Below are 17,595 nucleotides of genomic sequence, written 5' to 3' on the forward strand. Positions count from 1 at the left end.
AATGACAGTGACACAGCAATCTCCTTGCATCATTCACTGTTTCTGCTCTCCTCTCTTGGCTGCCAGGAGCCTGTGGACTTTCTTGCCCCCAGAGTGCATTTTTGGCTTTCACTAAATGGCCTTTGGTCATGGATGGCCATGTCTGTGTTGCAGTCAGAAGTGTGACATTTCAGCCAACTCTAATCCAGTAGTTCCAGTGCTGAGAACAGCAGCATACACTAAGATAGAGCATGTGTGAGTCTGTACTGCTTGTGCTGAAAGCAGACATGGGTTTATGGGGGAAAAGGGAAGAAGGCTGTGAACTCTGCTAGCATTCCTTCATGAGGGCATGTTTGAGATCACAAATGTGGGCTAATTTCTCTCTACATCTTTTGGATGATGATCTACCTCCAGTTTGTTTTTCACTGAGCACACAGCATAATTTCATCTGTCACAGTTGCAAGCAATGAATTCCCATCATTGCTGGAGAAAGGAATGCAGTGTGCAACAGCTACATGGTGCTTGATTGGGTGTAACAGCATCCCTAGTGCTTGTTGACTGACTCAGACCTGTAGGGGATTAGATCAAAATGTACAAAGAATAAAGAGCTATACAGAACAACACAGCCTCCCCCAAATTTGGGCATGATCATGGAAAAACATTCCATGCAGCTAAATATAAAGTGTCACAGGTCTGAACATTATATTCTGCTCTAAGAAGGTGGCATTGATTTTTTAGCCTTCCTCACTTCCCCATTCTTCATTAAAACCAGACTTCTGACAAGTTTTGTGTTGGTGCACCCAAGTGATAAAGAAACAGCAATGATCCCATGAATTTATGCATTTTAACTGTAGTTGTAGTTACTTGTTCCTGTATTTGTGTACTAGCATGGACAGATGGGAGGGAGGGACTAGAATGCATCTCATACAGATAAGCAAGATGGAGATGCACATATTCAGAAGTCAGGGCAAGACAGATTACTGCTGAGTGAACAATGGCTAGGTAAATATAAAGGCTTTGCCCTATATATTTTAGTAGTGTTCTCAACTTAAATAAAGCCTTCATTAAAATTTTAAATGCAGCAGAATTTCCCAGCAAGCATGGGCAGAGGATCTGAAGTTCCAGGCCTGCCTTTGAAGCTGATGTCCTCTGTGGTTTCATTGTCTGCTGAGCTCTGGGAGTTCCCCGTTGGCTCATGGAGGTGACAATATGTGCAGACCTGTGAAAAGGTCATTTGTGGTTTAATTTGTAACTTTTAACACATCCACCCAAAAAAAGGCAACGTGACCAGCTTTACAGGCATGTAATACTTGCAGCATGGTGTGCCTGAAGCATGAAGTGTTGTTAAAGGGCTAAGGGTAAATAACCAATCTGTGACTTTATGCTTTTGCTTTTCCAGGCTATTGAAAACTTTGCAATGACAGTAAAAACAACAGCACAGATGCTACAGAGCTTTGGAACAGACTTAGCAGAGACTGAGCTTCCCAACGACGTGCAGTGCACAGAGGAGCTTCTCTCCTCACACACCGAGCACCACAGCAAGCTGAAGGTGATTGTTGCCCCACGATGGCTCCAGCAGTGTAATAGATGAGCTCTGACCTAACAAAATTTTCTGCCATCACTTGGCAATCCATTGTCTGGAAACCACTGAGGAGGAGGACAGACACCTGGGTTCAGGAGGTCAATTTGATTCAGCTGTGGAAAAAGGACATTTTACAGCCTCAGGAATGATAGAATGGGGATATGTCACTTCCACTGTGTGAGAGGGAGTAAAGGGGTCACATCTGGAATAGCATGGGCCCTTGATGAAGAGTTTATCAGAAAGGATGGATTTATATTGGAGCAGAAAAAGAGAACACCTGTGAGGATAGTCAGGAGTAGAATGATCTAACTAGATGGTGACTGTTGTTTTGCTTAAAAAATAAATTTGGGCTAGTTTGGCTTTGCAGAATAAGGATCAGAAGTAAATATTACTGCTGTCAGCAAATGCCTTAGTTAAACACAAGATTAAAAATACTACTTAAGCTATATTAGCACAAGAACAGTTTTTATGGAAGAACTGTGCAGTGATGTGGGGATTCGTCATCTGACAAGTTAACGTTTGAGCCTCCTTGTCTTTTTTATTGCTCATCTTTCATGCTGGGAAGACACTTCTGTGGATGACTTCTTATAGCTGGTGTACTATGGCTCAGCATGGCACAGTGTTGTTTGAGGAAATTCCAGTAAGAATTGCAATGTCTCAGCCCAGTCTCTCAGCTCACAATCTACAGCATGCATTCAGTTTGTGGTAGAATAATTTATTCTGCAAGTGGCCTGGTCAGATATGGAATCTGCTCAGAAATTACTCTATTCTTTTTCTCAGAAATAGATTTACTATTCAAAGTTAAAAGATTTAGGTCTCTGCATTTGCTAGAAAAACATACCACCTTTGGTAAGCATTTATATTTTGTTTCAAGTATTTTGTACCTATGAAAGGATCCTCCTTTATCATTACTCTGTTGTCATCTAGGAGATGTGGGTGTTGTTAGAAGTACATACAATTTGGTTTTTGGCTTGTTTTTTCCCCTCAGGATGAGCTGAAGCTGGCAGTGAAGCAGGGGGCCACCTTACTGACATGCATCCGGGAGCCAGTCACCCGAAGTGCCAACTGCAAACTCAGCCCAGATGAACTGGAAAATGTGGCCACTGTGGAAAGGTCAGTGGAGCTCAATTACCTTGTGCAACTTGCTGATTTATTCCTAGGAGATGCAAATGTAATTTAAATAATTTAAATATGCAGATTATAAATTACCACTGGTTCACATACTCAGGATTGATGGACAGGTAAGTCCAAGAAGGAAATAGCTTAGAGGAAATGACTTGATTAGACTGCCAAGGCAAGTTCAAACAAGTCCTGAATTTCTTGGTAATTTTTGGTCAGACCACAAACAACCTGGCTGAAGATTTCAGGTGGGACTTATTTCTCCATAACATGTATATCCTCCAAACTTCTGTGGCTAGCTAGAAAGTAGTACCTGAGTCTCTGTGAGATGAGTGGGTGATGTGCTTGTGAGTGTCTGTGGAAACACTGGGGGAAGAGCAGATGAAGATGATACCTGAAACATTCTGTGTGTCACAGATCCAGAGATACCCAGAGAGAGAACCCCCTTTTCCTTCCTACAATGCTAGTTATTACCATAAAGCTTTTAGTCACCATGTAGAACTTTCTGCTGTGCCATGTGATGCACAGCAAAGAGAAATGCCGTGCTAGGGTTTCAGTGTGTCTGCATTAACTGGGAACAAAGGTGCTAAAAGTAAAGCTGAGCTGATATTTTTCACTGAATACTTTAAAATCCTTTGAACAGTCATCCCAAAGGAATTTGTGAATTCATCTTGAATTCAATGACTAGCTTTGATTAAAAAAAGTTTTCGAGGGACAGACTGAACACAGAAACTTACTTTTGAGACAAATAGAAGGGAGCTATTGGCATTTGCCCCAATAACTTGATGATTTCACGCATGAAACTTGATGATTTCAGCATGCACTGATCCCTAATCTGCCCAAAGAATGCCCATCTATTGAAATACAAGATATTCAGAGAACACTTCCTTTTCACTTTTTCTACTTGTTTAAAACTGTTCTACTTCGTAATTAATGGATCACTGAGAAACTGTGAGGATGACTCACTAGCCTAGTGTCAGATATTTTACTGAAGATATGACACCTTGAGATTAATGTCTTTGCAAATAAATGTTTCATCATTTACACAAAATAAAACAATGTCCATGGGAGTCATTATGAGCTCCTAATCTATTGTTTTTAATGGACTGGGAAAAATTATTTAGCCCTTGCATATTTCTGAAGGGTGAAGAAAATTAACAAGTTGTAGAATTCTGGTTTAATTATTCCATAAAATAATAATTGCATCATATTCAATCTGCATAATTTGGGGATGGATTGTCTTTGAGGCATTGGGTGGAAGCTAGGGAGTGACAGCTGCCCTTGGCTGCCAGCACATGGAACAACCCTGAGTCTCTCTTGCACATCAGGAGGCAGGACTGTAACTGCCACAGTAGATCCATGTAGTTGTCACTCATCTGTCACATTCCTGCCTGTCCTACTGCAAATTTAATTCCCTTTTGCTTATGAGAGAGTTGATACGGAGCCCTCTTATATAATTTTAGGGCTCCCCACCATTTCCCTGCTCTGCTTTCTGCCATCACTTACTGTAACTTAAAAGAAATTATATATAGGAAATAAGTACATTCTATTCATTATAATTTCTTAACAGGTTGTTGGCTCAGTTGGATGAAACAGAAAAGGCTTTTGATCAATTTTGGACCAAGCATCATCTGAAACTAGAACAGTGCCTGCAGCTTCGACACTTTGAACATGATTTCAGAGAGGTATTTCTTTGTTCATGCTGTCTAGCCTTCCCTGGTAAATAAGGTCAAATTCTTCCCATACTTAGAGTATACCAGCAGTCCAAAAAGGAGGTTGGGAGAGAAAATCATTATGCAATAGGAAATGAATATTCAAAAATTAAAGTCTTGACAGCTTTCAGATGTCTTACAACACTTGAGTAAGGCACAGTGAGGAAAGTGCCAGACTGTGAGGGCAAAATGTGGAACACCAATAAGTAAATTTACCTTGATAAATAATTTTGCATTCAGGTGTGAAGTTATCTAACATAAATTCTTCTGTGATGGTAAGTCACCAATTCCACCAGAGTCAAAGGAATACAGTTCAGAAAGCCCAACTGTTAGTCTAGAGACTGGAGTAATACAGTAATACTGAAGTAATACTGAGTAATACTGAAGTAATATAAACTCTGGAGTTACAGGTTGCCAAAACTTTGTGGGCCTAATTAGTGAGAAGCAGGGAAACTCTTTGAAGAATAGTTGGTTGTTAGTTTATTCCTTGGATTTTCCATTTTGGAACAAACTGAAAGACTAAACTTGAGATGCAGACTTTTCTCAGAGATGTAGGAGAATGTTTGTTGTAATTTTTATCAGTATCTTGTGATGGGAGTTTGGGTGGGTTTATTTTGTTTTGGTTTATGTTTTTGTTGTTGCTGTTTTTTAGGTAAAATTGACATTGGATAATCTCATGGAAACACAAGCAGGTTTTACTGACATTGGAGACAGTGTGACTCGAGTTGAGAACCTCCTCAAGGAACAGAAACATCTGGAAGAGAAAGGACAGGTTTGCGCTCAATTTAGTATTCTAGCTGCTTTAGACATGGTATTCTAGACACTTGCCACTGTCCTTTTTTTTTTGTGTGTGTCCAGATTTACTCTCTTCTCATGAGTCATTACTTTAAATTGCAAACCACACATCCTAATTTCCAGAAGCCAGGGTTGCTCAGACCCAGTACTTCCATTTAATTGCTTGGAAAACTAGGGGAAAAAGTAGGGAAAAACTTGTATAATGAATGTCCCCAGTATGTGAGAAAGCAGAAGTGGGCTCCATAATCTCAGTGGGCAACCTGTTCCAGTGTTTGGTCACCCTCACAACAAAAGTGTGCTTCCTGGTGTTCAGATGGAACCTCACAAGTTTCAATGTACTCATTGACATGGAAGTTGGCCTTCAATGTAAATATAAAGTAAGACATATCAGCTATATTAATATTCCAAACCTTTATCCCCAGGCTACAGCAGAGGTTACAGAGAAGGATTTTCCTTATTATGCATGTAATTCTAACTTTGGATTTTTCTCATTAATTTCACAGGAACCTTTGGAGAAGGCCCAGTCTCTGGCTCTCCATGGAGAACAGCTCATCCAAAACAACCATTATGCAGTTGACTCCATTAGACCAAAGTGTGTTGAACTCAGGCGAATTTGTGATGACTTTACCAATGAGACCAAGAAAAAGTATGATATTTTGGGAAAGTCTCTTGAGCTGCATAAGCAGTTAGATAAGGTGAGTGAACCTTCTCAGATAACAGCTCTGGCAAGGTTCTGTTAAAAATGAAATATTTTATTAGCTCAGGTAATTATGATGAAGATAAAAAGTTGTTTGTTTTTTCTCCTTTTTATTCAGTAAATGTTAGTATAAATATTGGAGCTTTTGCATCAATTCAGCAAGTTCAGTTCTGCACATGCTGATAGGGTGACTTGTGGGCAGGATCTATGGGCAGGCACACGATGAGTAACATTGATCCCCTTTTAATGACATGTTAGGGCAATTCTGTTTTTCATAGAGTAGAAGCAACAGCTGACAACTTGGACTGTCAGTGATGATAAGTCCTTCTTCCCCCACTTTTCCTTGAAGGCAAGCCAATGGTGTGAAGCTGGAATCTACCTCTTAGCTTCCCAAGCTGTGGACAAGTGCCAGTCACAAGAGGGAGCTGAAACTGCACTCGTTGAAATTGAGAAGTTCTTGGTAACAGCTAAGGAACACGAGCTCTCCAACCCAAAGGAGTTCTACAATCAGTTTGACATGATCCTCACCACTGAAATAAAGGTAAAACCCCTCAGATGTGCATGTGCTCACTTGGAAGTTAAACATTTCCTATTGCTTTGTCCATGTACTGGGCTATATATTTGAGTCTGCTAAAATATGCCTCTTTGCCTCCTCTAAAAGGGCACAGAGGTCAGTATTTGTAGCAGTAAGTTTTACTCATAAGAGCAGTCATGCAACACTTACGTCATTTTCTTCAGAGCAGTGCTAGAAACAGTTTGAGCCACCATGTCTTGGTCAGAGAGACTGTGATCTGGGCAGAATGTGTGGGCTGCAGTAAACTGCAGCACAGTGTGATGCCCAGCTCTAGTCTGAGTCTGATAATACAAGTCCTTTCTTCACTCACTCAGTCCAACACTGACAACCATTTGTTGTTTGCCTTTTCTTTGTCAAGGCCAATGCCCAAAGAATTGTACAAAAACTCGAAGATGTGCAAGAAATGTTTGACAAGAGGCAAGTCAGTCTGAAGAAGCTGGCAGCCAAACAGACCCGGCCAGTACAACCTGTTGCTCCACATCCTGAATCTTCCCCAAAGCGAGCATCACCAAAGATTACCAGACCAGCAGCAGTAGGTAGGCCATGAGCAGCTGCTTTCACACTCACACCAATGTTTTGTCCACATGGTCATGTTTGATTTTTGTTATCAGAATGAACACTTGAATTTGATGTGCAGTGTCAGCCTCGTAGGAACAGCTAGTAAAAATGAATATGAAATATCTCTCACTGCAAACATACAAACAAGGGTGAATCTAAAAAACCCACCAGGTTTCTCTTCCTAGGTCTAATCTGCAGAGTGCATTTCCATACTGTGTCTCAGTGTATCTTGTATTGTTAATTCTCAAATACCCATACCAGGGTAGACAATGCAAGCCTGCAATGCAAGCATGTGAACCTCTTCTATATTGCAGATAATGTAATGTGAATATTTGGCTTTCAAGTGTCATAATTCCTCAAGTTTCAATCAGATACTTGCAAAATTAAGGGTCCATTAGTGAGTGACACCGACTCATTTGTGGAATTTTTTTCCCCCTCTACATAGACCTTAGTTCATTTTCTACCTTTCACTTTCTACTTTGTCCTCTGCTATCATAGAAGCTGAGCATTGCTTCTGTTTGGAGATTACTGAAAGTTCCTGATTTGAGGTTAGCACGTGCATTTAGCCAAGATAGCTGTTTCCTGCAAAAGGAACAAGAGTGAAGCTAATTAGAAACAGTGTATCCTGGAGACCAGCTACCCTGTGCTTGGTAGCAGGAGGAGGTTGTCCCTTTGTAACCTTTAGGGCTGTTCAAAAGGGGAACCTTTAGTAAAGAGCCTTCAAAAACCCCTCTAATTTGCCGAAGAGCATTCAATGAACTGCTTTCTCAGCTGGAATCTTCCTGATGAGATGGATGGCCAGTAGCCTGACCATTTTGCTTTCTAGGCATACCAGCAGAAAGTCACACATATGTCCCTGTTCTTCTCTGCTCCCCAGCATTCATCCATCCTTTCTTCCAAAGGAAAATCATCTTTTCCCCATTCCCATGCTGATTTGACATCTGTACGTTTTTTCCCCCAAACCATGCTGGCTGTGTTTTGTATGTACAATTCCCAACTCAACTTTCAGCTTCTCCTTTAGTTTGAGGCAAGCTGAGAACACAGTGCCTGTGGAGAGGTCCTGCTCTGCCACACACCCATCCTCCAGCACTGTGCTCCCCTCTTGCACTGGGGTGGGCAGTCAGTTTTCTGGAGTTGTGATTTGCCTTAAAAACTGAAAAAATAGACTGCAAAACTGTAGTAGTCCTTCTTCCACTGCAAGAGTTAGAAAAATGCAGGGAGCTTTGGAGATCACACAGCCCAGTCACTGCTCCAAGCAGCACTAATTACAGCATTGATCCGATTGCTCACTGCATGGCCACTAGTGCTGAAACAAAGGAAAAAAAAAGTTGCAGAAAATGGGGTTATGGGGTCAGTAGGTCAGAACCAGTTAGTTCCTGTCAGTGGCAGCACAGTTTTAGGATGGCTTTTACCAATTCTGAAACTGCATCTTCAGGATAAAAGCTAATCTTACCATTCTGTTTATGCCTGCAGTCTCTTGAACTGTTTCTTGAACTTCTTTCTTGTCATTTTAGCACATTTGCAGATTTTTAGAATAAATTATTGATATAGACAGAACCTTATAGAACAGTCACTGGTTTATGACAGTGCTTTAAGTTTCGATTATTGTTCATACAGCCCATCCCACATACCATCAGCTCTTTCACAAAAAGTCATGAGATGGTCCCTAGCTCTGTCCCTTGAATTGCAGTTCATAGTTATACAACCTAATAGAGGATAACTGTGTGACAAGGCTTAGCCTTTAATGTCCTGTTGCAAAATAATAAGTAGCTGAAATTTATTTTAAAATGCTCCTCTGGTTGTGAGGAAATGCAAAGTGCAACCCAGTTCTGTTCAGACATTGATAAGCAGACTCTGGCATTTCACTCAGATTCTAGGAGGTGACTGACCAAGAGTACCTCTGTGCCAAGAAACAGAAGTGCCTGAGTATCTACAGCTCATCCAGGGGCTCTCAGTCAGTGACTTTAACAGCCATGAATAGTACATGTATATTCACATATTATTTATGAATCACTTTGGTGTTATCCAGTTGTCTGTTACAGAGAATCATACTTTGAAATTCCTGAGTGCCCTTTCTCTCAGAATGCCAAAGCACTTGGCAAGTACTGGTCAGTATTTTAACCTCGTTTTTCAGAAAGAAAACTGAAGCAAGATAAACTGAGGAATTCACCAAGGTGTTTCACAGTCTGACTCTGAAACATGTCTGAGAATAGAAGCAGGGACACTGAGTCCTATTACAAGCCTGAAAATGAGGCTTTGAAATTCTGCTCTTCTTGAAGCTACTGTCTTTTGGACTTTCCTCTGTGTCCTTTCTTCACATTCATGGCATCAATGCACAAATCAGCATTTACTTATGAGGAGAATTTATTAAGCAACATCTTGGAAACTGAGAGACTTAGAACACCTTCTTGAAACAGGTTTTGTAACTAATTTGTCATATTTTACCCAGAACATACCTGAATATTTCTAAAAGCTTGCAAAATAGAATATGACAATAGGAAAATACCATGTTCCTAGATTGTGTAAATAGAAAGGCAAGCAAAGGCAATAAAATGTGGTAAACAGAAATAGAAGACCAGAAAGAAAGGCTTTTATCCCCAGGCAGCAGAGTAACAATACCATGGCAGCACTGGGGTGGTTGGTCTGTGAAAGGAAAAGAAGTTACATTTGTTCCAGAATAGATTTTGTTTTGTTCTTCCTTGCTGACTCTCCATTTTCCTAACTGGGAGCAGTAGGGAAAATTCAGTCCAATTCAGGGTGCTAATGGAAAAATCTTCACAGATATGAAGGCTCAGACATTAAACACTCCATTATTGTAACTTTCAGACTCTCCATTTTACATGGACAAATGTGTGGGCAGAGATGGATTTTCTGCACACAGGCATAGCTGATACCATATCTGAGAGAAAGGGCAGGTTTCTGTTGGAGAAATGACTGTCACAGTTTCATGTGCATGTCCTTATGGTTTCTGGTGACTCTCAGCAATCTTTTAGCTCAGTGAAGATCCAGAATAGCAGCTCAGAATTGACTCTCCTTTGGTCAACACTTTTCTATGGGTCTGGAAACTCTGAAGAAAAATTTTACATTAATCCAAATTTTGCTTGATGCTTCTGGTTTCACAAGTGGACTTCCATATTTTGCAGGGACAGTCTTGTTCAAGCCTGAAGTACTAGTTCTGGAATTACTGTGATGCTGAAAAGTCTGTGGCAGCTGTATTTGGTGCATGTTTTAGCTGTGAGAACTTGATTAAATGTTATTCACAGATCAACCCTGAAAAGGTAGAAAACTCTGTTGACCTTTTTATAATAAGAGCCTTGAAAATATTTAAGTAGTATATATGACACCTTATTTTAAGGAGAACTCCATTTTCTCCCAGTGGAAGCTGCTTGAATTCTAATAGCTAAATTTGTCCCTATGTCTGCTGGGAGGAAAGAAGTGGCACTTGATATTTTTGCTGTGATTCACTTTTGAGGGCATAATTTTTGATGATTTGACTACATATTTGTTCTCTGCATTTCTATGCAAAACACTTTAGCATGGAGTGAATTGGAGTAGGTCCACAGGGTCAAACCACACAAAGAGATGAACTACAGAACTGTAAAGGATAATACAAACAATTAGAAATCACTGCAGTTAGCATTTATCTATTTTAATTTGCTTGTAATTCTCCCAAACTTTACTCTTTGAATTGAAACTTTCCCAAAGGCTATCCCCTTCAACCTCACATGTTCTTGGAAAATTTCAGTAAAAGGTGATTTGGCATCTCCGTGACCAAGGTTAGGAAAAATGTCTTGCTTTAGTTACCTTTCTGACAGGAGTTGGAACATGGCAGCACAAAGTGCTATAAAATATTCACCTAGAGAGTTCTTTGTGGGCAATATAAATGTGAAATACAGGAGCAGAGATGTCAAAATGTCCGTGAGCTTGTTAAACAAATAACATGTTTAACAGCACATTGCACATACAAAATCCATGACTCACCATACAAGCATCTTAGAAGGCCAACTTGGAACACAAGATTCATAGGGGGAAAACACATCTGGAGCCTTCTCAGTTCTTTAAATAATAAAATTTAAGCTGATCCCATCTCAGTTAAATGTATACAACTGCTCATTGGATCCAGTCCAGCATTCCTCACAGTCACTAGTGCATAACACTCACTAACTAATAACATCTGGACAGAGGATAAAGGAAGAATTTCTTGCAAGAATCTGGGGATGTGTGCAGGGGAAGTGAGGCTGTGGTGATATTAGCTGACTCAGAAGAGATGGTGTGTGTGACTCATAAATGGTTTAAGAAACCACTGGTTTTCTGGTTCAGTATATTTCTATAAATGAAGTTGTAAAAAGGAAAAGATACTTTCAGTTTTGTGGCTGTGGGATTGCTATTACACTTGGGCCAGTCTGAGGAAACCAAGTAGTGTCTCCTTGTAGCAGAATATTCCACATCCAGAAATCTTGCTCTGTGCTTCTTATTTCAGCAGATTTTCAGGGGGCTTGACAGAAATTTTGCCAGAGAGAAGTCTAAATTATATTGCCTAAGAAGGGCAAAGTCTTTCTGCCCTAAGCCATTAAGTGACAAACCATAGCTGCTCTGGTGTTTCTTTAGCTGCCTAAACATTGTTTTGCCATCACCAGCATTCAAAATAGCAATTAAGCCACTAATTATCTTCAAACTCATGCTTCTGTTGTACAGCATGAGCAGCAAGCCCCAATAAAGTTTAGCACACTAGTTATTCCCATGCTTGTTCTTGCCAAAAGAATTCAATTCTGCTGGAGGTGATGAGTGAGAATGCACAAACCCATACAGAAAACAGATGGGAGAACATGATGGGAGAATCCCCCCCAAACCTGAATGTGAAGTGTGGTGTTTACTTGAGGAGGGCTTGGAATATCTTACAGGTGCTGAGTATGATTTGTAACCCTTGGCTATGGCCTCTTGCTAGCTAATGAGTTGCACTTATTCTAGCAGGAGCTAACTTAGGGCCACTTACCCAGGTGAACTTATCCAGCTGTCTCTGAGCACCTGGGAGCTGCCCACAGTTCTGTCTGTCCCTCAGTCTGTCCCTCAGTGGGGGATGAAGCCTCCACTGTAAGAGATCAGCACCTGAGAGTGGTGCCTGTGTCCTGCCACAAAGGAGCAGGGGGCAGAACGGGTGAAACCACAGCTTTTTCTCACAAGCTGCACAGCAAGTTTTCCTCACTGAATTTATTTCAGTCTTATGGGGTGGAGAGACAGCAAAGCAAGACAGAGCACATGAGTCTCTGTCATTTACTAGCAGCTTTAGGGACAGTACAGCCCACTTTACCATTTGCTGTGGGCTAAATAACACAATAGTGATTCCATACTTGTCATACAACTTGTTCACAAAAAACCAGTAAACAGTACTAAAGCCCCATTGGAAAAGTGTAGTGGTGCTTCAGGTGAATGCAAGTGACAGACCAAACTCTGCTTTACAATGCCCTTTGACAATATTTGCTTTAAAAGTAGCATCAAGCAATTAAAAATATTAATGAATTCAAAATGAAATTATCATTATGTATCATTCAGAGGAGTACTGTGAAACAATAGGATGAAAACAGCTCTGCAACCATGCAGACATTAGATCATTTCTAGTTCTCCTTTGTTCCTGTGCCTTTATTCTTTCAGTAAGCAATTCAACATTGTAATTTTTAGCTTCTTCAGCAAGACAATACTGTACTGACCTCAAAACAGCCAACTGTACTGAATTCTATGAGGGAGTTTCCCTTATATTTCCAGTTCCACAGTAATTATTGCAATAATAATTGGCAGGTATTTGGGCTGTTTCTTTCTGTACTGCTTCAGCAACTGCTTAAATGCAGTGACATGTAGCAGTCTCTGACTATGGGCCAGTCAATAACTGAAAAATTCTCCAGAGCATAACCAAAGCAGCTTGTTTCCTGTTTTCAGTTCATTTCTGGGTCTAATTGGAAAGGGAAGTTTGCTGTGTCAATATGAATCAAATTCATCTCTGAAACAGACTCAGTGGAATTTGACTGCTTTCATATCTTGTCTCCTTTTCTGAAATATGTCACACTGAAGAAGCCAAGACTCAAATTGTAAACTGACCTGAGAAATTTGCTGCTGGATCAAGGAGCACCTGCAGCTTAACTTCTTGTGAATGTGTCATCTTTCATTTAAACTGTGCTGTGCTCTTTCCTGCATCACCTGGAGCTGTCTGAGCTTGCAAGTTGTGATCCAGACATCAAAGTTGTAACTGATTTCCACTTTTTCTGCTGATTGCTTTCAGCAAGGGTTTTCATACCAATATCAACCATCCCTTCAAGCTACAAAATTTTCTGAATAATGAATAAGCCAAACAACCTGGTATTGCTGACTATGCTCTTCTAAGCAAAAGTCCTTTTGTTTTCTGAAGTTATTTCTGTTGCTTCCCTTAATTTCCATGACATATCCATTGTGAATTAGATTGTAGAGCAATCCAAGGGACTGAACTCAGATTCAGAGAGGGCAACTAGACATTGGCAGCATATCTAGGGTATTCAAGTGTGGCTAAGATTATGAAACAATATCTTGGTGGCCAAGTCTCAGATCTATTTTTTTAATGCTGATTTTCAAGGCATAAATAGGATAAAGCTGGGAGAAGCTCCAGGAGATAATAGTTTTTAGTGTAATAAGTCTGATCACAGCCTGTTTTGTCATGATGGTGGTAGGTGAGACTTTATGGCTAAATAGAAACTCCAGGCTGCATCAATACAGAAAAGGGTGAATTTGCTGATGCTTACAGATACTTTACTCAGAGATTAATGGGAAAATACATAAAAGGACCCATTTGAAAACTTACCAAATATTCAGGTTTTGCCAACAGTAGCAGTCACCCTCCCTGCAGATCAGAAAGGCATGAAGAAGTTTGACAATTGGGATCAATAGTTTCCATGTGCTGCATCTTGAATCTTTTTGTTCCCTTGGTTCCAAAATGTCACTACACCACTTTGTGAGTGAAATAAAATTACCTTTGAGAGAACAAATACTACTTGCTTGCTTGGGGATAGGAAAAAGATATTTGTTGAAAGTAGTGTTCAAAGTCAAAACAAGTCCCCTGCTGAAAGAGTGATGGGAGAGCCAAAAAGAGACATTTGCATTTCAGCTCAGTCCTGGGAACCACAAGAATTCTCTACCATTTGATTATAGGTGCTGGTGACTGCCAGATTTCACTGTTCCATTGAGGAAACTTTCTAGTATGGAGTCATTGTGAAGAGGTAACAGGCATGAAATGGGCATTGCCAAGTCCTTATGTCATTCAGCATCGGATAAATCCAAGATTTAGGGAAGAGTTAGAGACAGGCTGCTTTAATTAATTCTCTTCCCAGCTCTGTGATAAGGCTGTTGAAAAGACAGGATAGAAGAAATGTCAGCTTCCATTATTATCAATCTGTGAAACTGATATGTTGCCTTTTTAACTGAATATAATCTGAGTGCTTCTATGTGCTTCTTTTTGCCGTTTTAAAAACGACTTTAAAAGACGAATGTAAAATGACAAGGGCATTTGAAACTTTGTTAAGGTGTTTCTTTTACAAAAGTGTTCAGACCTCTCCTCCATCAAACCTTTGATACTAGGTCCTCCTCATTCAAAGAAGTGTTCATCTTTTTTACTGTATCCTTCAGCTTCTCCCAAAGAAGAAAAAGTTAATGACTATCAAAACTCTCAACACTTCAAAACATTAAACTTGGTGAAACTCTCTTAAACAAAATGTTGCCAGATGCATTTGAAAACACCAGCTTTATTCTTAAAAAAAGCGCTTCTTCAATTATAAAGTTTTGCCAGAATAAAAAAGGACTTAACCTCAATTTTGTTCTTTGTTGCCTGACCCAGATTGTTTCAGCATTTCACCTGGCTTTCATACTTTTTTTCACCCATGACATGAATGTCTGCCCATATAAATTCAGCAGTGAAGAAGAGAAAGAGTGCTGTTGGCCTTGTGCTTGCATGTGCTGTGAACTCATTACCAATCTAGAACAAAGATAAATCTATAACAGACATTATTTTCTACTCAAGCCAAATGTATGATTTCCCCTCTCATAGTTCAGTCTAACCCTTTGCTTTGGACAGCAGGTTCAGCACAGGTGCTTTTGTTGTTAAGGATGTCCAGGAGCCTCAGACACCTCAGTGTCAGCTGGGCCTTTCAGAGCCTGCAAGGGCCTCAAACCTGACACAACAGGGCATATTCTGAAACAATATCCTCAGATTCTGTCCCTACACACCTGTCACTGTGCCTTGCTGAACTCCTGTGATTACTCTTTTGAGAGTTGCTCATGTAATGAAACCTTACAGGGAACAATCCTTTCATCCAACACCAAGCAGCAAATCATTACCAGAAACAAAATTTCCTGGGAACCCACACAAGCAACACCATGCAAGTGGCAATTACCCAAGCTGGTACAAGCTGGTACAGCTGGTTAACATTTACCTGTGCTGTCCTAAAGATGCTTTTCCCAGGGGAAGCCAAACCAGAGCAATCCTTTCAGTGTGGAGCTGAAGATGCCAATTTGAGACAGTGCAGCACTGAACAAGGGGATTTATTCCTTGTTCCACCCAGTCCATCACTGCTCCAGCACAGCTCAGTTCTCTAAGCCAGGCCTCATTTACTCCTTTGCTCATTGCTTTCATTAGGAAGTAGAATTTTAACTTTTAGCACATTTTCTAATTCTACTTTCTTTTTTACTCTTTCAGCTACCAACAGGAGGTCTACAGAAATTTCCTGCCCTCCAAAGACTGTTTCTGAAGTAGACTTATCAAAAAAGAAAAGCATTAAGAAGACAAAAGGTGGAATTAAGGTAGGATTACTTGTAATTTGGGGACATCTCATATTGTGAGAGAACTCAAAACCTCATAAATATATTTACATATCTATACTTAGAATTAAAAAAAAAATTGGAGCATTGCTAACTTAATTCTCTGATAAGGACAAGCTACTTTAACCCAACTTGTCTGTTATCCACACCCCTGGCCTGTTCATACATTTCATCTTTATTCCTCTGAAGCTGAAAGCAAAAATTAAATGCTGTTCATTTTCTGAAATGGCCAGCATAGCCCACAACTTCAGCAATAAGCACAGAACAGTTGCCAGCAGGAACATACAGGTGGTGTCCCCTTTGGCTAAACTCACAGAAAGTGACTTTTGAATTAGTTTTACTCTCATCAGTAATGCAAGTAATCAGTTGCATTTCTCCCACATAGTTAGGTGTATGCAGCAGTGTGGTATAGGCTTTATAAAACATCCATTAATTTTTAAATCCACTTCCCATGACTACACTGCAATTATGCCCCCTCCCTATGCTCCCATTGTTCTGATAATAGTTCAGATGAGGATAGTTCATTACTGGATTCCATCATTATCATCAACCAGCTAAATAATTTAGCAATATAGAATGTAAGAATCAGCCCTTGAAAATGAAAGTGCTCAGGAAGTTGGATTCTGCTGGGATTTAGATATTGGCTTGGATTAACAGCAAACTCAGCAGATGGGTTGTTTAACTGAATTTGAATAGACTGGCTTTTCAGTAAGTGCAAGTAATGCTTGCTGCTCTTAAAACTGCAGGCAAAAGGAGGAAAAGCCTTCTTGAAAATGGCCTGGAGAGCACTTGAAATGATCCAACTCTGCAAGACCGGACAAGGGAGCGTGAGAGTGTTATCAAAACAAACACTGGAGCTGTGCAAAAGCTCTGTTGCAGCCTGGGCACGGGCTCTGCACAGTCCCTGTGCCCAGCACTGCCTCACCCAGCACTGCTGCTGGGACTCTGACACTTCTCAGAGGCACACGGAGGATTCCCACATTTCTCCACAGGGCATTCTACAAAGAACTCTGGAAATGTGCAGTCTTTGGGTTGGCTTCAGACAGGAAATGAAAAAATAGTCTTCCAGAGTCTAAGGAACAGATTATTATGCTCATAATTATCTACACAAGGAGATAATTCCCCTTCTGTGGTACAAGAATATAATTACTTTGCCTGGAGTAAGGAATGCCTCCATGCCAACACTGAGCAAAGATGGAGAATATAAATAGGAGATATTTCTGCACATCAAGAATTCAATTATTTGAACTTGTCTAATGACTTTTTAGGTTAGGTAGGATCTGATTTTTATTCTTTCAAAGAGTTAAAGTTCTCTAAATAAAAGCATCAGCAATTAAGTATTTTCAGTTTTAACATGTCCTTCTCATTCAGATTGAAGTGATGCATGAAGCCAGTCAAGGAGGATCCAGCAGAGTCCTGGTGACCAGTGAAAGTGATGAGAACTTGTCAACAAGAAGGAGGTAAGGCTGCACAAATCAACCACTATATATTTTTTTTCTTCTTAGAATGCAAATTGCTGCATTTGTAGTACATTCTCTACAACCTCTTTGAAGTTCACCAAGATTAATAAATAATTAGCAATAATGAAGTCACTGAAATGCTTACAGCCATACATTTATACTGAGTCTATCAGATGGAAAAGCAAATAAGAGTTATCTTTTGTTCATGTTGGGGCTTTTTGGCAGGTTTTTTCCTCTTAGAAGCATTAATTACAAGATGTGAGAAAAGAAGTCATTAGAATAAGCCT

General features: G+C 40.1%; 1 protein-coding gene across 8 annotated transcripts in view; it reads left to right on the top strand.

The window, feature by feature from the left end:
• MCF2L2 (MCF.2 cell line derived transforming sequence-like 2) overlaps positions 1–17,595 on the top strand; it is a 152,139-nt gene that overhangs the window by 57,109 nt on the left and 77,435 nt on the right. For all 8 annotated transcript variants that reach the window (XM_063167213.1, XM_063167214.1, XM_063167215.1 and 5 more), the window contains exons 7-15: positions 1,379–1,528; positions 2,550–2,674; positions 4,251–4,365; positions 5,045–5,164; positions 5,691–5,882; positions 6,234–6,425; positions 6,817–6,994; positions 15,727–15,830; positions 17,220–17,308. In XM_063167213.1, the coding sequence (XP_063023283.1) occupies positions 1,379–1,528; positions 2,550–2,674; positions 4,251–4,365; positions 5,045–5,164; positions 5,691–5,882; positions 6,234–6,425; positions 6,817–6,994; positions 15,727–15,830; positions 17,220–17,308 (1,265 nt within the window). The remainder of the gene's footprint in view (positions 1–1,378; positions 1,529–2,549; positions 2,675–4,250; positions 4,366–5,044; positions 5,165–5,690; positions 5,883–6,233; positions 6,426–6,816; positions 6,995–15,726; positions 15,831–17,219; positions 17,309–17,595) is intronic.

The sequence above is a fragment of the Melospiza melodia genome, chromosome 12 (assembly GCF_035770615.1).
Source record: "Melospiza melodia melodia isolate bMelMel2 chromosome 12, bMelMel2.pri, whole genome shotgun sequence".
NCBI classification, from domain to species: domain Eukaryota; kingdom Metazoa; phylum Chordata; class Aves; order Passeriformes; family Passerellidae; genus Melospiza; species Melospiza melodia.